Here is a 24,284-nt window from a genome sequence, read left to right as displayed (position 1 = left end):
GTGAGCCTGACTACTTTTTAGTCAGGAGATAAAACATTGTCCAAACATCTGAGTGAATTTCAGTTGAGCAGTTCCCAAATGGCCTAATGTTGACTTGTCAGCTAGAATCATTTCTGGTGCCTTAATGTTTAAAACATACTTTGGTTTGGGACTTTTTTGCAAGCCATCACATGGTCTTAGTCAATATCTCTCTGTTTTGTGCCTGTGTACCCCTGGTCCAAGTGCTGGAAGTAGGGCTTGTGGCATATTGAATCTTCTTTTTTTTTTTCCATTCTGTGGTGTGACATTGAACCTATAATTTGCATTGTGACCATCAACAGGAAATGGTAAAATAGAAAAAATTTGAGTCTCTCCAATTTGCAGGTTGAGATACCTATTCTGGACTAGTACAAAGTACTACTGGTACAGCTCTTGCTAAATTGGTTTTGACTTGTCCCGGTGGACTTAGAATGGACAATTAATTTCTCTACAGTAAGTTTCAGAGAAGGCAGCTTGATCTGTGTTGTTTTGAGGGGTGTCTAATTCATAAGCTTCAGCTTTCAACCAGAGAAAGGTGAATGCACGGTTTTGGCACTGACCCAGGACAAGGCTGTTTTTCTATGTGCTTATTCTGGTGGCTGGGGAACAGGAATGTTACTCCCTTCCTTGTCCTGTTCTGCCTATGTTCATTTGCCTCTGGAGAAGAGTACCTTTGCTCAAGCAAAGCTATCTCTGTTGGGATTGTATTTCCATCAACTCTGGAACAAGACCAAAGTGTATGCTTAACGGGGATGATACTTCTTAATCCATGGCCTCCAGGAGAATTTAGAAGTGAAATCTGAATGTGAATGTAATTGTTAAGTAAAGAACTTCTCAATTTGGACTTTGAAACATAGTTATTATTGCTCTGATTGTTGTGGTGTCAGTGAAGAATGTCAGTAAGGTTTGTCAAACCTGATTTGCAATGAAAAAAATGTTGACAGAACCAGATAATTTAGACATCAGAGACTTCAGGAAAAGCAACACAGTTAATTGTCTTTCTATCTCTTTAGTACTCAATCTCTGGCTTTCGGTTTTGCTGCATCTGTTAGAAATGCAAATTGGAAGTGAAATTTTTACCCTTTTGACTTAAATAGAAATTTTACTGCTGAATCTGGTTACACCAGCTCTTTGACACTCAATTACACCAGGCAAATATTGCTACTGAAGTTCAATTTGAGCTGTTACAAAGTGCATGTGACTTCATCTCCTTGTCTTGGTATGACTGTGCATTTTTTAATGTTCCTGTTATCGTATTCCCCACAAGTCTCAGGTTCTAATGTGTCCTTGGTTGTATCCCCATGTACAGATAATTCTGTCACTTTATTTCTGGTAGTAGTTTTAAAGAACTGCCATTGAATCTAGTCAGTCCATCTTGAGGGGAAGACATTTCACTTCAAATGGTTTGTTTTCAAATGTATGCCAGATGCTGACTTTCATAGGTGGCATTTTAGTCAGTTCTCCAGTTTTACCTTTACTCTCAAAAATTACAGAACTATGACCCTGATTTCAAGATAAGTCACTGGTAATGTCCAGTCATAATTTATCACTGTAGAAATGCATAGCTTCTCCCATAGTTCTGCTTTCTGAGTTAAGGCCCTGTGATCCATCACATACCTTTTGGAATGACTGTAATCCCAAAGAGGCTCTGAAGTTACTAATCTTTGGCTTGAGTTCTACTAAACTGCTGTGCAAATTTGGACAGGGTAGCTGTAGCTTAGACCTGAAGATTTCATTGGAGTTGCACACTCCATACTTTCTGGCCACAAGACCTTTTCAATCAACCTGATCAAACTGCTCACTACAGTTGAAAAACAGAGTGAAACTGTCTCTACTTTGAGAAGGAAGATAATTTGTTAAAAAGCGTGGTGGTTTGCTTGAATGAGGGTTGAGAAATCTCAACTGACAAGCCACATGAGTGAGAGTAAAAGTTCAAACAGTTGCTTTTCCACCTGGGTGCAGGTCTGTTTTGGCTCCATGTTTTTTTCCCCTCTTATTCTCAGATGCAGGATGGAGATCAGTGAAGAATGATTTGGCTGTCTGAAGTTTAGTATTCTTGTTTGTTCAATACATGCAGCACAGTATGGAATCATTTTTTACCTCAAATCTGAGGTTTTTTTGGTGATTTCCTAAGGGGTAGATGGAATTATTAGCCCCTTCCTTTCCTAGGAATGAGTAAATTCCTGAAAAAAAAACCCACCCTCAATTCTTCAGGGACGAGTCTTAATACCTTTAAACTGATGTTCATTCTCCCTCTCTCTTCCTCCTTCACCTCAATTATGAGCAATTGGGTGGTAGTAATTAGCAATCTTAGAGAGAAACATCTGCTAGTACACTTAAGCCAGTCAGTTTGTTTTTCATGAAAGAATGGTATTTCACAATTTTTCCAAGTTAATATTTTTCCTTTATTGTCTTTCCAATTTCAAATGTTGTCCAGGCGCGTTTTTATAGTGTCTTAAGGTTATGGAAGTGAATACAAGACCATTTATAATGAACAAGAGAAGAGAACATCATAAAGAAAACATATGTAGTATTTCAATTCATGAAACATTCTGTTAGGGAACATTGTTTTTGAGAGCATATGGTTATTCCCATGAGAAGAAATAAATACACATTTTTTCCTGCAGTTGCAGATTCCCACAACAAGGGTAAGTTTCTCTGTATGTTCATCTTTATAGAGCATTCTCTTTGTCAGGACTTTTTATCTGAGAGGGGAGGTAAGTAAGTATTTTTGCACAGATGATATATTGCATGGGGACCTCTTTCTGATGGCCTGTGCTTTGGAAACACAAGTCTATTAATTCTCCACACTCCTTTGAGATAGCGATCTTGTCTGGTCTGGTTTAACATCATTGGCAGAGCTGAAAGGAAGTTCACATTGTGAATATATCTGACCCTTGGCATAGGGCTCACTGGTGGATCTCTGTTTACAGGCTGCCAGTTTTAACTGTCCCAAGCAGACATTCTTATTTTATTTATAAGTAGGTTCAGCATGTGTTTGTATCCTTCATGAAACTGAGCACATGTCAATAGTCAAAGCTAAGTATAGGAATGAGATACCAAACACTTATCCTTCTCAGACAAAACAGTTGTAGTCCAGTGTGTTTCAAATGTTCATTGGGTTTGGATAAAGGCACACGAGGATATATACAAACCACATGATTTGATCAATTGTAAATATTATTTTAATCCCTCCATATTCCTCTTTAAAATTTCCTCATATTTCATTTTTCTTTGCTGAATGAAACTTCTCATCAGGATGAGATCACCAGATTTCCCCATTTCATCTGAGCTCCAAAATGAGTAACTGATTTCAAAGGATAATTCCCTGGAGCAGCAAGGCCAAAGGGTTCTTCAGATCAAAGGTCAGCAAAGCTCAAAGAGGATAATTTCTGGCATACAGTATTTAAACTCTCTCAAGAAGTGTAATGCAAGATGTCTCCCCTCCTTCCCCAATAGTTGAACTCTTGTTTTTTGAGAAGCCTAATTTGTCAGAGCACATTTTTTTCCTCCGTTACATAAATTATACATTAAAGGGAAAGTTTCCCATCTGAACACATAAACTGGACATCCAAAAGGTTATTAAAGTGCCAGTGGGAGGACTGTTACTGAAACCAGAAAGCAACTCTGTGTCATTCCTCTCGGAGCACCCTTTGGCTGGGGAACTCTGCTGCTCATTGCACATGCCAGCAGCTTTCAGCATGGTGGTGGAAGAGAGGGAATGCTCTGTAAGACACTTTGTTGTCACAGAAAAACTTAACAAAGAGCCTTGAGGTAGGAAAGAGCTTGTTCAAGATCTGCTCCTCAGTGGGCTTAGTCTAATGTTGTTTGCCATGCCAGTGTCATTTGGAATTCTGTCCCTTAACAGACAAAAGATCACTGTATTTTGATGTAGTATTTTGACCATTATATACCTGTATACATTTTAAAGAATGTGTAATAACAGGGGTGGTTCTTTTTTCTTTTTGATTGGCAATACACTTTCCAGCAAAGCTGGGGGTCATACCAGCCCAGGTTTCCTTTCTTTCACATGCTCAAGATTGTGAGGAGTTATAGAAGCTCCTAATACAAATGTTCCTATTGACTTAGAACTGTTCATGTGAGAAACTGATTCCTGGTGCATATTAAGCACTGATTCCTGGAGCCATTAAGATCCAGGAGTGGATCTAGTAGTTATGGATAGCTGCTGTCAGTACAACCATCCTTGTTATGAAGGCCCAAGCGACCATTTCTTGTTGATTTTAGAATGAAGCAGTAAGGCTGGGCTAAGGTAGGCAATCAAATGTTGTCTTTTGTTTCATGGGGGTCTTTTTGTGGTCTTAGAGCTTTGAACTTCCAGAAATATGAAGTAGTTGTATTTATGGACAAAGTGAGCAGAAAACAAATGACTGTTATTCAGATAGACAAAGTTCTGTGTTGTAAATAATACTTATCTTTATATATGAGTTCATTATGGTAAATGCTATACAAAAACCTCCTAGTAAACAGTTCCTGTTGATTTGATAACACCAGGTTAAAAGGACACTGTGAAATGAGCTTTCTCTTCCTTCAGCTGACCTTCCTGCTTAGCTTATGTTTTGTGTAGGGAATCTTAACATGGCTTGGCAGAGAAATCAAAGCCTATCAGTGTGTGTGTATGTGTATAATAAATTCCATGTCTATTTGCATTTATACAATGCAAATTAAATGTGTGTGTTGGGAAGATGGTGTTAGTGTAACATCAAAACTGCAAATTAAGTATCAAAGTAAGGAAACCTCCAAGGGTTGGGTTTCAACCTCATTCCCCCTTTCTTTACTGTACATCCGGAAAAACAAAACAAACAAAAAGTAATACAATAGTATTAAATTTAAACAAAGAAATACAACTAGGAAAGGTGATACGTGTATATAAATATATGTACACATTGCAGTTGTGGCAGAAATCTTGGCTTTGTGAATTTCTGAGTATAAAACTAAAGTAATGTAGATATATTTATTTTTTTTTTTAATTAAGCTAATTGTTCCATTTTAAATGTGAGGGGAAATACTGAAAAATGGCTAATATAATATCCTAATTTCTAGCATGTTATGGACTTGCTTTCCTGGGAGAATGCTCAGGAGGCACCTCAGTAGTGTCAAAAAACAGGAGACTTGCAGGATAAACCCAATTTGAAATGGGCCACTGTGACCTGAAGGGGGTCATGGCTTTTTTTTTTTAAGGAATCTGACTTTGCTGAACTGACACTTACATGAGATGTTACTTACAAAGACATGCTCAAGAAACCATTCCTATGTAGCATTAGGATAAAGGCTTTGGGTAGATGAAAATGCTGTTATGCAAGAGGAAGAATGCTGATGTTAACACCCACATTCTCACAATATCTTCTATTTTGGGGGGAATAGGAAGGATTACTGCAATATCTAATGAAATGTAGGCATAACATTGTAGGCAGAGGTTATGTGGATGTATAAAAAAAATCATATCTGAAAAGCTTGAGGGTAGGGTTAAAAAATCTGTTTATTTTCATAAAGTTAATGAATATATAATTAATTTTTATTCAGATATAGGACTTCATCATGTGCAAGGCTGCTTGAGATGTTTTTAATCTGCTTGAGAAGTTTTATATAAATTTCTGTTACATATTGGATAAATGCTATGTCTGATAGATGTTAATAATGATGCTCCTTATGAGTGCTATTGAATTATACAAGTGCATAATGTGTTCAATCAAAACGTAGTTAAAATATACTTTTTCATGCATATTAAAAAAAATTAATCTTAAGCTTTTTGCCAGGTAATGTTGCCTTTTTGGGAGATAGTAAGGTTTGTGTGTATTCAAAGAGGGAAATTGGAACAGAGTGAGGTCTTCATTTCAGCTTCGTTACTTCATTCACTGTTGGTGAATCCAGTATGTTTCTGCAATATGTCACATACTTTCAATATTTTGCACATTATTCAACTTATTTACAGTAACAGTTCTGCTGATTTATATTCTCATAATACTGTTTTTGAACTTCCTGTGACTCGAGTTTGTAGGAAAGGCTGTATACTAAAAGCTGTTGGTAGACTGTCTGCTGAAATTATCCCAGATGTGTAGTGAACACAAAAGCAAATCAAGTATAATGATCCTCTCATACAAGTTTGCTGAAATCAATTTCACTTTAAATATAAAAAGAGATTTGCAAATATAAGGCTGCTTTGACATTTCCTTATAAGCATTTTTTCTTAAATGTTTTTCTCAGTGGCTTTGCCTCCAGAGAAGACAGATGGAGTTTGCAGTGGAGATGAAAAGAAAGCAGAAAAAGAAAGTGACACACGCACAGGTTCCAAGAAGCAGCTGAAATTTGAAGTAAGTCCTTTATATTTTAAACTTTTGCTGTACTGACATAATTATGGTAGAAAAATAACCTGTGAACCAAATGGTGTCCTCTGGTGCATGTGTCTATCTCCCAGAGATTGTAGCGGGTACAGGAGGAAGCAGCATTGTCACCAGTCAGTGTTTTACTATTGGTGCTACTTCTGAGTTGATTAGTGAGATTTACTTCCTGATTTGGAGACAATGAAATGATGATCTGAAATGTTAAGAGGCATTCAGTTTAGTCCTTTATCTGTGAACCTTTCATTAGTAATTTATTCCACCAGCTACCATGTCATTAAATCTTTAGATTTACTTTCATGGACTATTGCACTGGTTTAAATCTGCCTAGTGAAAAAGATGTTTGTGAAAGCTTCCTTATCCATGGTTTTGTGTGCCTGGGCCTCCCCAGTGAAATAACCCTGACCTACTACACGGGAAATCCATCTGATCACATGGCAGGAGGAAAAGGATCCTGGAGGGCATGGAGTCTGAGTGTCTATTTCCTTGTAGACTTAAATTCATAAAACCGCCAGACATTGTGTGTAGAGGCAGGGTTTTCTTTATATAGGGAGTGATTTAATAAATATGACTATTGAAACATGCTGTCATCCAGCTATAGGGTTGTCTGTCTTGGGGAGGAGGGATGTACTCTGGTACTGACAAGAAACAGCAGGAATTTTTATCTCTGCACTCAGCAGATGTGGCAACTTCTACCTTTGGTGCTGTCAGCCTGTCACAGTAATGAGCTTTGCGTTCCTCAATTGTTATTTAAAAGACCATGCAGCCACCTTGCAGCATGGCTCGAGTGTTCATTTCCTGTTCTAGATTAGATTTAGGAGTCTGGTGTGCTTTATTTTTTACTGTTTCAAGGCTGATTAAAAGGAGGGAGCTTTCCCACAGGCAGTTCAGGTGTTGCTGGGTGCTTGTGGGCCTCCAGGGGGAGGCGACTTTTCCTTTTCACGTTTTATATTCTACCTCGAGCAGCAGGCATTTACAGGCAGGAAAGGCATGATAAATTGCAATTAACAGTGCCTTGATATTTGAATGTTGGAGGACACCTGTCAACATGGTTGGTGCCAGAGTAGCTGGAACTTCACTGTACGGGCAAAGTCTGTGTTTGTTCCCAAGTAGTTCTTGGCATACCATAAAGGTTAGCACTTGGTGCTAGGCACCATGACTAATGCAGGGAAGGTTGCCATGGCTCTTAACTAAGCAGAGCACATCCTCATATAAAGATGTTATGTTAGGCAATGTAGGACAGGGAAGTATTAATATGTGGCAGGAAACCAAGTATTGATATTTTCCCCCTTGTTCTACAAATGAAATTTTTCCAGCTGTGTAAGCTGGGAGCTAAGAGATTGATAAATGTTTCAAAACTATAAAAGAATCAGAAACACAAGTGTTGAGACAAGAGGTCTAAATCTGAGGTGGATGTGATTTGGCTTCTAAAGGTGCCAGGAATGTTTATGTAATGTGAAACTGTGTTTCCACAGTAGAGTGTGGGGCACTTGGCAGCTTTCAGCGGGGCTTGTTACAACTGAGGGAAGACTGACTGCCTTTGAACTCAGTAGGGGACAGGGGGTACCCGTAACTGCTGTAGGGAATTGGTTTCAAGTCAGACGATCAACCAAGTATTTTGAGCTCCATCCTGCTGAAGCTATTTGGAGCTGTTTATTTTACTTGCCTATAGTGGCTTTCATTTTAATGGTAATGTTACTTTTCTGTTTTGTCTTGTTGTGGCTCTGGATAATTCTGATTGCACAGGTCTTGAGAGAAGGCAAAGGAATCACACCCATGTGACTGGAGTCAGTCAAAGTGCATCCTTTGTTCTTGATTGAAGTCTTGGTTTTGGTTTGGGAATTGTTTTTCCCTTTAACAAATTGATTCCTTCAGGCTTTCCACAAGTCACACTCACTAACAGAAGCGCGTTTAAACTTCACAACAGAAGTTTAAATAAGGACCAGGCGCTAGAGGAGCTACACCCAGGTTGTTCTTACCTGCCAGTTGCTAGGCAGGCTCCATTTCAGGAGCTCCAATGACATGATTCTGTACTGCATTAACTCTGACTACCTTTGGATATCAGATGTCTGGGTCAAGGACAGGTCTCACTGGTGGGGATTTGTGCCATATGTCCAGTTCATACTCCTGACTGCTGCTGGCACCATGGTGTGCCACCTCATTCTCTGAGTCTGTTGCTGCTAATTTTCTCTTCTTTCTCACATCTTACTATATTTCAAGAGCTTCAGGAGTAGTTTTCTTCTAATTGTTTGTGTTTTCTACAATGAAGTAGAAAGCATCTTGCAGATTGTCTGAAGCCTGGTCCAAGGGAGTTAGGATTATCATGGGACTGTGATGCAACCCGTTCACAGTGGTGGACATAGACCACCCCAGGATGTATCCTGAATGCTTCCTCCTGTGAGGGAGGGAGCAAGGAAGCAAGCAAGCAGCCTCCTACCCAGAGTATCCTCTGCAAACGGGCCTTTTGCTTTAGGTAATCAGCTGCTCTTTGCATGTTTCTTAGGAATTGCAATGTGATGTGTCTGTAGAGGAAGATAACAGGCAAGAATGGACCTTCACACTGTATGACTTTGATAACAACGGAAGAGTCACGCGCGAGGTAAGCGAAGTCCAGCTGCCCCTTTGTGTGCAGCATTTGCTAACAAGAGAAGTGTTTTATAACAGGAACATTTTTTCTTCTATGAAATAGAAGTGTCCTGCCAGTTTAAACATCAGTTTCCATGGACCCTTCCCTCCTAGAAACAATCTCCCCAATAGTTTACTGTTTTCAGATGTACTGTACCACTTTTAAGCTGGTTGTTGTTTAATATCTGGGATTAGCTTTTAAAAAATAGTACTGGCATTTGAGAAGGAAAAATATCTGAAACAACTGAACAACTAAACACATTGTCAAAATAAACCCCTGCAAATGTATATTGTTCTGGCTTCTCTCCTGCTTTTCAGAGTTAAGCTAACCAAATAGCAAGGCTACTTTCTGACATTCTTTCCAGTAGGATTAACTATACTGTTCTGTTGTTTTCATCAATATTAGGCTGATCTCTGCCTTATCCCTCCACATATAAGTAACATCAGTGATGCTTGCTGGAGGACCATAGTGAATGGCTGTCAAAGCATAACCATGTGTATTTTCTGTTATCAGGGTGTCTTGAAATCATATTTCCTGTGCAAATAAGTAAAATAGAGCATGTGTAGATTAGACTATAGTCCTTTTTCAGAACTATTTCTATCCAAATTGAATGATATTTCTTCTAGAAGAATGTCTTTTACTGAGTTTTACTGCAATGTGCTGCCACTGTTGGTTTTTGGGTTTTTTGTTGGTTTTTTGTTGATGAGGTGTGTTTACTGGCTCCTATGCTTTCACATAATCAGCTGAAATTGAGAGGCTTTGTTTCTCTTGGCTCTTATGATGGTGTCTGAAAATTACTAAGAACTGATTGAAAGGAATAGGGTAATTACTGAACGTATAGTGACCTTAGACAGCAAATGAGGGCAGAATTGTTTCTTAAAAGACTGGAACAAATATCTGTTGACATTTATAAACAAATTGCCAAATATAGTGGTTGTTTGGGGGTTTTCCCATGTATATGAACATCATCACTTGGCTTTTTTAATTGTCTCCATTCTGATAGTGTTTTGAACAGTCAAACGAAATGTGTCCCTCCTGTAGATAAAATGTTATAGGCTAGTTCAAGAGTTTCACATGGGAAGACAAGGTATATAGAGAAGATGGGGAGAGGTGGTGAAGTAGAATTGCATTTATTACTGTATGGGGGAGACCAGAAAAATGAAACAGCTTGCCTGAAGTCTCACAAGAATCTAGTGGCAGATTGAACCCAGATCTTTTGAGACACAAGGCTAAGTCTTCATTACAAGATTATCATGACTCTCAAAGAATTGGGGAAAAACCCACAAAGCCCAAACCCACACAGGGGTGTCCTTTACATTTAGGCATGGAATTCCCATTAGTGTCAGTGGGAGTTCCATGTGCTGAACATAATAAGAATATGCTTTTAAGTTTGTGTGTATACAATAATTATTTTTGATTATGTGGTACGCCAAAGAGCTTAATTTGACTGTACTTAGAGAATATGTTACAGCCAAAACTACCTCTCCCTGCTACAAGAGCAGACTGCAGCTTAACTGAACCCAAATCTGTGGAGGGATTGAAAATTATACTACTCTGAGGGCTGGAGGTTGCTATATTCAGGCTTGAACCTGTGCCAAAAGAAATTCTTTTAACCAAGGGACCAAGTAGGTTGATAATTTTCAACTCTTTACATGTTACCAAAGATAGAAACAAATAGTATGCACCATTGCAGAGTTTCCCAGTTACATTATACGTTTCTTTTGCAAGCTGTTCCTGCTTTTATAATCTGTCTTGTTGGTTGTCTGATGTTGAGTCCAGATGCAATTTGAGAGTTGTTTGTGCAAGAATGATTAATGATAGCAGCTCATAGATAATCTTGGCCACAAAAGAGGAATTTCAGTCTCTTCATATGATGCAGAATTTTTTGTTCCATTAGCCCCTTAGAGACTGGCAGTCAACATAGTGGGCTTGATACTGTCATTTTTTAAGCAGCTCTGCTCTTAATCCAGCAAATAACAACGGCAAATGTTGGATGTGTGAATAGTTTCAATTAAAATGAATGACACACATGATTTGAGTTAAAATTATGTGAAGCTCGTAGCTGGATGAGGGTCAGAACGGACAGTCTGAGGAAAAGGACCAGTGCCATTTAGGGAGCTGATACAAATGCTTTCAGAACTAGTCAGGTTTTCTAAACAGAAGTCCAGTATTCTGGTGAGAAAATCTTAGTTCAGACCTTTTCTCCTTCTCTGAAAATTTCACTTTAATGTCTCTAGGATTTATAGCTGGATTTATTCTTAAATCAGACTTCTATCTGTAGACCTTGAGGTGCTTTACAAAAAAGAAGTCAGTCTAATAATTCTTGGTTTTATGTTGGAAAAGTGAGACACAGGAAAAGGAAGTGACTTGCACACCCACATTCATTTCATCTGATTCAAAGTCATTGCATTTAAAACATTGGATTTCATGTCCAGAGAGTTTCCAGAGGAATGCACAGTGTTAATAAGTTTTTAAGAGCCATGTAGGCGGGGTGCAATTTTACAAGTGGACTAAATGTTTTCTTCATTAAAAAGGTTGAAAATTGTAAATAAGATACAGATTTGGTTACTGAATAAAATTTCCCTTGGGTTTTACACAATGACAAATCACCACAAAAGCATTCAGATTCCATCGTAGTGAAATTTCTTCTGGATCTTAACATCTTCAGAACTTATAACTGCTTTGATTTCTTCCTAGAGTCTGTGTGACTTCTGTAGTCCTTATAATTAGAAATTCAGATCTAGTCATGCTTCTTGAAGAGATACACCCATTATGAAAGCATAATTATTGGGATGGCAAATTGTAAGATTACATTACTGCTCCATTAGCATTATTAGACTACTCCTTTTTCTGTCATAGAAGACAACCATTTTTAAGTTCTTTTGGAGAAGTGGGAGATCTTTTCTTACTCTAATATGTATATTACAAAACTTGGCTAATAATGTTTCCCTTCATTGCATAAGCCATAAGAGGACAATTCATTATGTACTGCAGGCCTCTTTAGAACTGACAGCTGCACTGTAATTATCTTCACACGGATATTTGTAATTGGGCTTGAAACTTGGGTAATTGAACTAATGTGTTTTGATCCATGAGGTTTTATATTGTGCTCTCTGAATGTAATTATACTTCATAAACACTGGCCTTTTTTTTTTTTAATCAGTTCTTTCTTGGAAGAAACTTTCTTTGGCAAGTGGCTGTACAGGAATAATGAAAGTTTCTTGTCAGGAGCAAAAAAAGGGAATTTCTTCTGGACTAGTTGTGAAGTAGATATCAAGTGAAGGTCCTTTCAGGTTCCAAATAAGAATGACTCAAAAAAAATGTGATCAAACAAAGCTGTTGTGGCAATAAAAGCATCCTGCTATATGTATAAATCAGTCTACAAAGTACAAATGAGACATTTGTACTTTTCTTTTTCCTAGGGAAAAGTAATGAACAGATATTGATGTTTCTCTTCATACATTTTTAATGATAAAAAATGTTCTTTGTATCTTACATTAAATTTCCTGGTTTTCTTCTTCTATTTTATTTCCTTTTTTTTTTCTTTCTCTTTTTAATTATTTTTGCTCATATTGTCTCTAATGAGTGACAAGGTTTGAGCTCATTTCTGCATTCAGTACCAAAACTTGACTTGAGGAAGGATACTGGCTTTTCTGAGACTACTGCCTTTTATCAGCCTGACAACAACATTTTAATTACAAGATTCATTTACCTGTAGTCTTATCTAGCTGACTTGGTGGACTTGATGATCTCAGAGGTCTTTTCCAGCCTCAGTAATTCTGTGATTCTATAATTTAAAAGATCAGGATAAGCATTAAGTGGCTACTTAGGGGTATCCCTAACCTTGATCTTGGTATATGTCTGATCTGATGACCACATTCATTCAGTGTCAGAATGCAAAGAAGTTCAGGTTGCCATGGAGGAAGTTGGGTATTAAACATGTAACAAAATTCACAGGCAGCAGAGCACAGGGTCACAAGGAGTCCTGATTCAGCCTCTTTAACTGCTTGGAGCCTGGACATCAGTTTGGTTAATCCAGGCCTGTCTGGCAGAGGGATGTAGATTGTCCTAATGGGATATTTGTATGTATATATTTTTGGCTTGCCAAGTATGTGTCACACAAATGCTGCATCTGGCCATCCTTGGCAGCTTTTGGGAGTACTTCTTAAGCTGCTGAGTCAAGTGGCATGTTGGAAGAAGACCCTCACAGAACACAAGGAGAAGATTATATACCAGCAAGTTAGACTTATCACTGGAAAAAAATCATGTAAGAGGACAGTAGGAGTGAAGCCTTTTCGTCTTTGCCTATTGAAGTTAAAATAGACTAGTTGATCAGCTTGTACAAACATCTGGCATAGCTGAAAAAAAGAAGGATAGATTGATTATTGTGAATGAAAGAGCTGATAATACCCTCTTGATAGTAGCCTTGTGTGGAAAGATGCCATGTTGACTAAGCAACACTTGGTAAAGCATGTATTGGAAGGGCTTCATTCACCAAAGTGCTGGGTGTGTGAAGCCCTGTTAAGAATAAATATGGTCCTTTGGTATTCTGCTGAAGGGGAAGGCTTGGGTCAAGGTTCAGGATTATTAAAAATATTATTTATGGTGAGTGTATAAAGCAACAGAAGTGTTTTGTTTGTGTTCTTGCTTGAATGCGTTTTCTCATAGATGAAATATAATTCCAGCCCTTTGAGCTGGCTGTCAGATATTTATTTTGTTATTAGGGTGAAAGTGTGAGAGGTGAGATGTGCTAAAGAGCTGTGAGGTGTCCAGCAGATTGTCTCTGATTGTTCCTGTGGAGAGGAAAGAAAGTGGCTACTGACATGGTAGGAACAGCCCATATAGAGATACTCTTACAGCAGTGATATGACAAAAAAATGTCACTGGGGAAATAAAAGAGAAACTGCAAATTCTGCTCTCTTTTTATGAGCATTTTGTCTCGAGTTTACAAGTCTGGAGAAATTCCACAGAGTGCAGAAAAGTTAGAGAGAAGAGGGTACAGGTTAAGACGAAGTCTGGACCCACTAGAATTTAGATATTCATTCTGCCTATTAGCTGGAAAATCACCTACTGTAAAGTTATTTGTCCTGGCCATAAAGTCAGTATTTTCCCAAATCTTGTATGAGTAGAAGTTAGTATTTTTGTGTCACTTTTAAAGCTGGATAATGAGGACTGTGTGTTATACTGACTACTGAAGTGCTGGTACCCATGAGGGAACACTAAACTTTGAGCTACCAGTGTTTTGGGCATGACCCCTGGGCAATGGGAAAAATTATAGAGTTTTATATTATTTATATACGTATATTATTCTATATTTATTATTTATATTATTTTATATTTATTATAGAGCATAGGGTTTTGAAAATAAGCTACACCAACATGCTTATAGTAGTGTAACATTTAGACATCATTTGCTTCCAGACCTGAGGTTTACAGTTCTGCCACTTCTATTACTGCTTTTTTTCTATATAGTCAACAATTATACAAAACTATCCCCAGGGAAAACATACAAAACAAACAAAAAAACCCCCACCAAGAAGTACTAAAACACTAACATCCAAGATATTCTTCAGTTGCTGTATTTGTTTTGATCACATGAATTCTATTTTCAGTGCAGTATGAATGGCTATCCCTGGGTTCTGTTGAAACCAACAGAAAAGAAGAGGCAGAACTTGATTTTGTTGATTCACAGTCAGGGAAACCTGAATGGTTTCTGCTTTTATTATTGTTGTTTTGATCTGATTTGTCCCATTTTGTAAATCTTATGGCATTTGATGAAGAACAATTTGGAATCTATTTGAATAATTCTTTTCTGGGTCTTTGAGCTATATTAGAGTCTGTTATTAGAAAAAATGGGCTTAACAAAGCAGAGAAATAGATCCTTTCTTGTAAGGTTCTGTGCAAGTTTTTAGCTCTTTTAAATTCAATGACTTGAGGACATTTAAGCATTTAATATTTCCAGGTCCAAAATAGTGCTAAGTATCAGAACTGTAGGTTTCAGGCCTTTTTCACAGTAGTATGCCTTTTTGTGTTTCATCCCAACTATAGGACATTACCAGCCTGCTTCACACCATCTATGAGGTAGTTGATGCATCAGTAAACCATTCTCCTAGCTCCAGCAAAACTCTGCGAGTGAAACTGACTGTGGCACCAGATGGCAGCCAGAAGAAAAAGAGTATCCTGTTAAATCATACTGGTAAGAATGTGCAATCAGCTATTGGAAAAAAGACAAGAATCCCTTAGAAATCCATCTTCAAATTTTGTTAGTACAAATAAATACAGCCTTGAAGGTAAATAATGTTGGTGTCTTAAACCTCATGAGCCTGTTTTAAAATCTCAGGTACAAAATTATCTACTCTCCTTCCAGTGTCTGTTAAGCAAATTTGGGTTCCCTCTCCTCATTGTTTCCTTTTGTCAGCAACAATAACTCATATGTTGTGAAATTGTCTCTGTGTGCTGCAAGGCAGTTTTAAGGCCTTTTCAACTTGTACCCTTTAGCTTTGCTGATACTACAGCACTCAGTTTGTGTGGAAACAGGTGAAGTGGCTTAACTGGTTTTTTTGCAAGTGTGTAATTATCACTGCTGCTGGTTAAAAATAAACAGTTTAGACATAAGTAACCTTTATGATTATACATATAAAAAATGCACATTTTTCTGTACTGGCAGAATCTGCCTTTATAAAATAACTTGTATGCTGATGTTTTATTCACCTTGTATTCACTCTAATAATAGTTGTATCAGCATAATTACTGCAGTAGATAAAGTAGTACTAAATTAAAATATTTAGAGGTTTATAAAGGAATACTTGAGTAGAAAATGTGGTCACCTTCCCCAAAAGGAGAGCCGTGTTACCTCAGTTTTAATGCATACATCCACTCAGTCAGGTGCTGACATAAGCAAATTTGCATTGCTGGGGAGCTATGTGATGCATTAGTACATCACTGAGCTCCAAATTACCAAACTCTCCTGAGGACAAGTGTATCAGTGCGAGTGGGGCTTCATTTAACCTAACCTTGACTAATGTCCTACAGTAAGGGTTATGTCTGCCTAAAATCTGTCTTGCAGACAAAGGCACTTTTGAGAAGGTTACACAAAGTGATATGTTACATTTTGATTTACTGACAAAAAAAATGTATTTGCAGTGTAGTGTGTGAGTTAAACTGATCAGCAAGGATGGTAATGTGAGAATAATGTACTCTCTCTTGTTGGCAGATTTGCAGAGTGCCAGGCACAGAGCTGAAAGCAAAGCCAATGAGGAACTAAGAAGTTCCGAGAAGAAGCAGAGGTCTTCCCTCAGGTAAGGGCAAAGTCTCCTGACAGGTACTGACTACTTGTGAAAAAACCTCAACCACTGATTTCTTGCTTGCTTTGTTTTTCCAAAATGTGTTAAAGTAGAAGAATTACAGCATTTTTCTCTGTGGAACCATCAGCAGATTTCATGAGTGCATACTTTGGATATTGAAAATCAAACAAACAAGCAAACCACAACAAAACCAAATCTGTATCACCCAATACACAAATTATCATCTTTTGGCTCTTTGGAGGACATGCTATGTCTTTTTAGATACCATCTGCAAATATTATACCTGTTAGTATTAGTGGAGTTTATAGCTTAACCTTTTGGCTAAAAGTGTCCTAAAGCCTTCCAGACCCTTTCTCTCCTTCCAGCCCATCTTTTGCACTGGTCAACTCAGCTCCAGCTCAGACTCTGCTGACTACCCACTGCCAGAAACCACGATTCCCCACTACCACTTCAACTAGGGGTCAACTTCTGCCTTACAAAATTAATTTTTTAAGGAGTACCCATGTAGGAATTAACTTGCTTGCTTACAACCAGTATATTTAATTTAACCTTGCAGAAAAATTTGGATAATTTATCTTTTTTTTATTTTTTCCATAAGTTTCAGCATACATTTCACCAATTGAAAACATACCTGTCTGTTATCTTTCAATGGATTCCAGCCTGTGTGACTCAGACTGCCTCAATTTCCAGTAAAGCACAAGCACAATGGTTTCTTTTATGAACAGCTGCAGGTACACTTGCAGCTGCCTACCATTTAGATAAAAAAAGGTTTCTAGTTCTTCCCTAACACAGCATACAGTATTATTTTGGATATCATTCTGAACAGGTCTTTTTTCTCTGAAAATGTGTAATAGTGCATCTGCTCAGTTATCATGAGTTCTACCTACCTGATAGATGTTATTGCACTGAGCTTCAGAGTCTGTGACAATCATTTGCAATGTATTTTTCAAGTATTAAATTTTTTTACAGCTAAGAAGAATGTTAATCTCTCAGTCACAGATGTGTTATTCCTTTTCTGAATTTAGCATTTTAATGGTAGAAAATGGATAGAAAAACAAAAGTAGGTAAAATTGATACATTTCAATGTAGATCAGTTGCTTCAAACAAGTCATCTTGGATTTGATTTGTTGTAGGATTTTATGTTTCACGCTAAGGCAGAGGGAATGTTTGTTCAAATGGTAGAGTTTAGGACGTTGAACCATTGTTGCATTTGTTTTCTTCAGCTGTAATTAAAAGAATAAAAGGGTATTCATTTATTTCAACATATTTATTTCAACATTTATTTCAAATCCACATAGAGACATTAAATGTTGAGGCAGAATCTTGGCTCTTCTGCATTTGTCCTTCTCAGGAAAGCTCTCTGAGACTCATCAGTATCTCCCAATATTAATGCAGAGGTTTCCCCTTTGAAAGTAGCAATGAGTGTGAGAAGTGCACACATTTCAGAAATTCAGTCACTCAGGAATTCTAGGCAAGATGTGATTAATATTCAAGATAAAATAGATAGAAACATTTTTATCCTGAAGGTGGAAGGTAGGTGGGTTGGATTTGATATCTGCTGGAAGCTAGAGGCAGGAGTTTGCACCTGTAGGGCTAATACAAGGATCAAGATCCAGCTAGCTTGCCTGGCACATGTAGTACAAAAGAGATGGTGGGAGAGTGCTGGCGAGCAGTTTTTTGGGTGAGGTATCTTCATACCATTCTAGTTTATATTTCATTCAGTGCAACAGGGAAAATATGGTGCACACCAGCCTCTCAAACATGTTCCTTTTCCCGACAGATGCACATTCTCACTCTCTTATCCTGCTTACATGATTTCTCTCTGTCTGGCTTAAAGTCTATGCTATGTTTTGAGTGAGCGTAGCTTTCAGGAAATGTCCTTGCATTTTTGTGCTCTGTCTCTGCTCTCTTGTCTTTACCTGCTATATTGCTGTGTGCTTACTACCACTGGGATGTCACTCCAGTGTGCGAATTTTTGAAAGGACTTCCATACATGCTATGAACACTTAAGGAGATGTCTTTTAAAAAAAAAAAATAACAAACCAAAGAACAGTAACAATACAGTACATGTTTTACACTCTGTGCTTTATGCATGGTTGAATCATGCTTGTGCCTTTCCATATGTGCACAGGGGAGCACTGTGGGGCTGGATTCCAGATGCTTCAGTTCTCTGAAGTATTTATAGTTCTGTTTGACACTGGAGCATATCTCTCATTGGTGTATAATTGCTGCAGCATGTATATTTGCATGAATATTGTTAAATGTCATCTTGCATGTAAGAAAGCTATTAGAATGCAGGGCTGTGGCAGAACTGGTGTAGTTTTTCTTCACTGTCTTGATGAGAGATGGAATTTATTACAAGTACCAAAAAACAGTTTCCTCATTAATTTAGCTTTCAACAGACAGTGCTGTATCCAGTGTTGCTTAATTGTGTTGCATCACTCATTTTTTTCTGAGTTAACTGTGCATTCTCTTCAGCAGGGACAAGTTCAGGTCCTAATGTTTTCCGTAGGCAATTCACGCCTGGCAACCCCAGGTAGCCAGGTTCTAGCCCCAGAGGTCTTTTATGTTGACCTGCTAAAGCGTAGCAGCCTGTAGAGGTGTGTCTGAGTCAGGAAGGGTACTGAGCTGGCTATGTAGCCAAAAAAATATAGAGTATCTGGACATTTCTTCTTTTCTGAGAGTACCCCATATCACTCCTGGAGTTCAAAGCTGACTTTGAGTCTTTAAAGCTTGCCTGCTTTCCAGGCAGACTCCTTCATTCAGGGGACTCTACCTGTATCAAAGTAAAGTAAAAATTATCTTCTAGGTAGGTCAAATCTTGTGTCTTTCATCAAAGAAACCATAGACCTGTGTCTGGCAGAGACACAGGGGACTTGGTTCTGTAATGCCCCTGAATGGGACTACACTAGACCAAGAAAACAGTTTGTGCCAAAGCTCAGTGGGATCAGCAGCCTCTGGAAACCTGGAAATGTGTTAATAGACTAAAAGTGGAGTACTGGGCACCATACAATACAGAGCCCATATTTAGCAACTGATGTAGGATACAGGGCCAAATTCTGGTCTTAGGGTGACATCAGTGCAATTGCACAGAGAAAGAGCTAAGCCTGTCTTGTGGTCTTGGAGACTGAGCTCTCTGAATCACAGGCAGTGACTTAATTGAGAGTTCTCTGCTTATCCTCTTTGTTATATTGAAAATACTTTTCATATCAGTAGACATCCATTTAAATTGCTGAATTAAATCGTTTGGCATTATGGCCTACAATATTGTAAACCTCTGCCTGATTTTTTTCCTGCCTCATAAATGAATGGTATTCCAGATATTCGTTCTGAGGAAATAGTTCTCCCATAAATAAAATTGCAAAGCTGAGCAGGAAAAGGAGTTGAGATTCTGAAGTCAGCGGCTGATCTGACCTTATGAATTGTATTTTGGAAAGCAGCAGTTACCTCTGGGTATCCTACCAACACCTCTTCTCAGGCTCTCTCTGGTTACTACACCTGTGCTGCTGCCTGCCTTTCTGGAGCAGATAGATGTGAACATGTATCTGGCATGAGACTTAGCCCAGCACTTTCTGACAGCGGTGGGAGCAGTCATGAATCAAACAGCAGGTTTTCTTTGGCACTTCCAAATTAGAGAATCAGCTGAATGGTTTGTCCCTAAGACAGAATATAATAAACCTGAGGAGCATTTTTATTGTTTTGCATGTGTAATGCAATTTGAAAACCTCCTTGTCTTGGCTTTGCAACATCGGGGTCAATTTATCTGAGGGGAAAGAACAGTCAGTTCAGGCCTATCAACTTAGCAGATCTGGTCACCCAGAACTTCAAACATGTGTTGTTTCTATTTGAGCAACTCCTGTCACTTCAAAGGGGCCATTAATTGTTGGTTTGCAGATGGCAATAACAACTTTAAAGAAGTTCTGCTGAATTGTAATTTTGCTTCCTCCTGACAGATATCACCAGAGTGAGAACAATCCAGAGCAAAGTGGGTGCTATCGTCATTGTGTTGATGAGAACATTGAAAGGAGAAACCACTATTTGGATCTTGCAGGAATAGAAAACTACACATCAAAGTTTGGGCCAGGTAATTTGGTAATTTTTGTTACAACCTTTTCATCCTATTTCTTTAGTTGCAGTCCACATCAAGGACAGTGAATTGTGAATCTGTGATTTATCTGTAGTGACTTGCTGGAAGAAATAATACTGTGTGAATACTGCAAGGTAATTACTGGTGAAGGTGGTATCACAACAGAGTGGTTAATGTGCTGCAAGCCTGCTTTGAAGTACTTGTTTGTGTAGCTAAACTTGGAGGTGAGCCTAGGAGAGCAATCTTGACATCTATATTCTTAAGATTAGTCCATGGGTGAGGTGGGGACTGATTTTTGGATGCTGGAGCTCATCCCCAAGATGATACCTGAAGGTATTTTGTGCCCTCAAAATTGTATTTTCTGACCCCAAAATCTGACAGTGTGGGTTCATACCTGGAATTTTGGCCTCTGCCTTCAAATTAAAGGAATTCAGATTTCCTCTTTGCCCTGTCCTCTGCTGAGTGTTTTGCAATTCTACTCACAGTTATTTTGGTGATTTTCGCAGAAATGAGGATCAAGAGCAGATAGTGTAAAGACTTTAATACACACACATTTGCATATATATAGATGTGTGTGTATATTTGTATGTGTATTATTTACGAGTCATAACTATTATACATAATTAAATTAGACAGCTATAATTGCATTCACTTCCTTAGGAAAAATTCACTCTGCTGATAATGCTCTCCCTGCCAACTGACTGCTACTAATTAAAACTTTGAAATGCTAGATGACTAACTCAACTTGTTATTTCCTAGGATCTCCTCCAGCAGCTCAAAAACATGACCCACCAAGCCGAGTTGTGAATCAAACTAGATCCCGTTCTCATGAACCTGAAAACTTCCATGCTCACCACAGGAAATCTCAAGTGCTGGATCAGAGCCACATCAATCTGGCTGAGAGTTCATATGCCAAGATTGCAGAAATTCAGCAGCGGCTCCGAAACCAGGACTCAAACAAGCACTTTGTGAGGTCTCCCAAGGCCCAGGGCAAAAACGTTGCTCCTGTGCATCCAGGAAGGGCAGTAAGGAATAAACCTTTTCAAGGGGCACCTATACCAATGGCTTCCCCAAGTGCACGGGTGGGCCAGAATCTTCCTTACCTCCCCTTGCAATCTCAACAGGTTCACAAGAAGCATAAGCAGAGGGCGAAGGAGAATCACCAAATGTGCAAAACCTTCCAGTCCCCAGGGACAGTTTTGGAAAAGGAACACGTGAGAGACCTGCCCACAGTCATTTTATATGAAGGCCAAGTTGGACAAATGATACAAAGACATGAACACCACCACCACCATGAGCACCACCACCACTACCATCACTTTTACCAGACATAAGAGAACATCCTCCAAGAATCATCCCATATGAAGGAAATGTGTTGTGGTACCAGAACTAAGGCATTACTATGATTAATATTATTGTTACTCCATTAATATTCAGCTAGCATATATTTTAGAGGTTATATGGAACTCTTGAAACTTACCCTATTTATGTGTTGTGGAACTTCATAGCTTACTTAAACACCTTGTGGATTTTTTTCTTTTTTTGTTAAGTGGCTTGTAAAACAGCAAACAGCCATAGCTTTTTGAGCTGTGATTCAATACAGGTCGTCAACGCACTTCTTTACAAATACTACTTCCACTGTAGTGGGAAAGAGACTTCAAAGGCTGTTGCAGGCATCTAACTCACCAGTCTGCTCTATGTCGGCTGATCGCACACAAGCCTTTTATCAGGGGAGCAATGTTCGAAGGGTTGGACTCCAGAGATACTCAGAATAACAGAAAATACAAACAGCTGCTACCTCTAGTATTATTCAGATTTTATTTTCTTTTTATTGATTGTAATGTATGGGGAGGGGAGGGGTGGGAATTTTAATATACTACATTCATGTAGCCTGTTTGTGTTCACATCCTTTCAAATTATCGTAATAATTGCAAGGAAATATTATCTATATTTGTCAACAGAGCTACATTTGTATGACTTACACTTTATTTTCTTGGAGATTCTTCACTGACACAAGTACAGTCTGTTATATACTGGGTAATATTTAAATACACATCTTTTATTTTTGGTTTTTCTTTTGCTTACTCTCCGTTCTGTTTGGGGTAACCATGCGTAAAGAGGAGGATGTGAAATGAAGATTTCAAAAGCATCACTAGACTTTAGTGCTTGGGCCATAAGTATCATTCATAGGGGCTTGAGAAGGAGTGGGGTTGTTTGAGGGTTTTGTTTTTTTTTAAATCCACAGTTCTTTGTTTTGAGAAAGAATTGAGGAAAGTATACTTTCTCACTTTAAATGTTGGCAAATATATATAAAATATAAATATAAATATATATATATAAATATGCACACTCAGGTACATTTTGTTGTGTTTTAGAAATCTGTGGTTTGATTATTAACATTAGTTTTTTTTTCCACAACAGTGACTTTTTAGAAACATAAGCCAGTGTCTCCAATTTAAATTTCCCCAGCACCTACTAGTTGTGCTTCTCCCACTTTAGAGACAAATCAACATGTAAAAAATATCATTTGCAATCATTCTGGCCATTTCTACCTTTTCCACTCTGTGAAGGAGAATGAGACCATACCCACAAGATCTTACTAAATCCTGAGAAACTTGAAGGTCAAATTGGAAGGCAAATTGGAAGAGTGAAAAGAAGGGTCAGTACATTCAAGTTTTATTTTTTGTGGGGCCCAGATTTATAGTGCATTCAGTTGGGGTTTGTACAGAACACTATTTTACAGATAGAAAGTGACTGTAAAACACCTACGTTGCTTTTGGAACTTTAGAGGACTCCTCACTTAAAAGCATAATTGTTCTTTAAACATATTTGCTTTTGGTTTTAATTATTTTAAATGTTGTGGTATTTTGCCTATAGTATATATTGTAAAAAAATTATCCCACATTGTTAGAAGCCCTTTATGATTAGGGTATATTTTTTCCTGACTAGATTTTTGATCAGTCCAAAATGAAGTATAACCTTACTGCTGACCAGTTTTTGAAGGGATGTTGTCCTTTCTAAGAACATGGAGACATCAACTTTTAAAGAAATGTGGAAAGCCTTGCCTTCTTGTGGAATTGGAACAGAATCACTGCTTCCTGGTAATTAGGTCCATCTCTTGTCTCCTTGGATCAGTAGTTGTTTAGACTTATTGTTCTCTTTAAAAGATCTGCTTTATTTTATTTTATTTTTTTTTTTAGCTGTCAACGGTGTGTTCTGTTACATCTAACAGAATGTTTTTAAAGTGTGTTTGATCTGTGTGACAACTATACTGTTCTGTTTATTTTTAAAATTCCTAAAGTCGAAAAATATTTATATGCAGAATTTTCTGTATTGAAGATATGAAAAGGCCACAAATTTGGTTAGTTACCACTGAGTTGTTCTAGTCTAAGCCTTTTCTGCTGCTTGTGTATCATTCTTTTTCAATGTATATATAACTATGGACTGCAAAAACAAAAAGGCATTTATATGTCTAGTAGAAGGAATAAGCTTATTTATACTATAGTGTTAACAAAGTCTGATGTATTCAAGTGACTTACGTTATACCGCATGCAAGCCCACAAGTGTACATTCCATCTAAGAAGGGATGCCATGCTATTTGTTTTGAAGATGTTATTAAAGCTGTTCTCTTTTCAGTAAAGCATATACTAGAAAAAACTTGGAGGTGGGAATTGTTTCTTAGTCGTTTTTCAATGCAAATTGTTGCTGAAAATCAGAAAACATTCTGGAAAACCAGGGTGCTTTGAATGGTGGGCTTTTTGAAGAAAGGGCAGCAATGGAGGCATAAATGCTCTTTCACCCAGAGATACTTTGCTGGAAAAGATAACAGCACCAGTCTGATTGAAAAGTGTGCAGTACCAGCTGTGCCAGGTGAACTCTGAAAAGTAACACAG

General features: G+C 38.0%; 1 protein-coding gene across 2 annotated transcripts in view; it reads left to right on the top strand.

Moving 5' to 3' along the window:
• Positions 1 to 22,183, top strand: part of NKD1 (NKD inhibitor of WNT signaling pathway 1) — a 94,871-nt gene extending 72,688 nt beyond the window's left edge. For both annotated transcript variants that reach the window (XM_030457777.1, XM_008501302.2), the window contains 6 exons: positions 6,241 to 6,347; positions 8,878 to 8,973; positions 15,049 to 15,196; positions 16,214 to 16,298; positions 20,258 to 20,388; positions 21,151 to 22,183. In XM_030457777.1, the coding sequence (XP_030313637.1) occupies positions 6,241 to 6,347; positions 8,878 to 8,973; positions 15,049 to 15,196; positions 16,214 to 16,298; positions 20,258 to 20,388; positions 21,151 to 21,725 (1,142 nt within the window). In that variant the 3' untranslated portion in view covers positions 21,726 to 22,183. The remainder of the gene's footprint in view (positions 1 to 6,240; positions 6,348 to 8,877; positions 8,974 to 15,048; positions 15,197 to 16,213; positions 16,299 to 20,257; positions 20,389 to 21,150) is intronic.
• Positions 22,184 to 24,284: the final 2,101 nt, after the last annotated feature.

Source organism: Calypte anna, chromosome 11, assembly GCF_003957555.1.
Source record: "Calypte anna isolate BGI_N300 chromosome 11, bCalAnn1_v1.p, whole genome shotgun sequence".
Lineage (NCBI taxonomy): Eukaryota > Metazoa > Chordata > Aves > Apodiformes > Trochilidae > Calypte > Calypte anna.
Note: the sequence above shows the minus strand (reverse complement) of the source record. Positions and strands in the feature narration are given on the sequence as shown.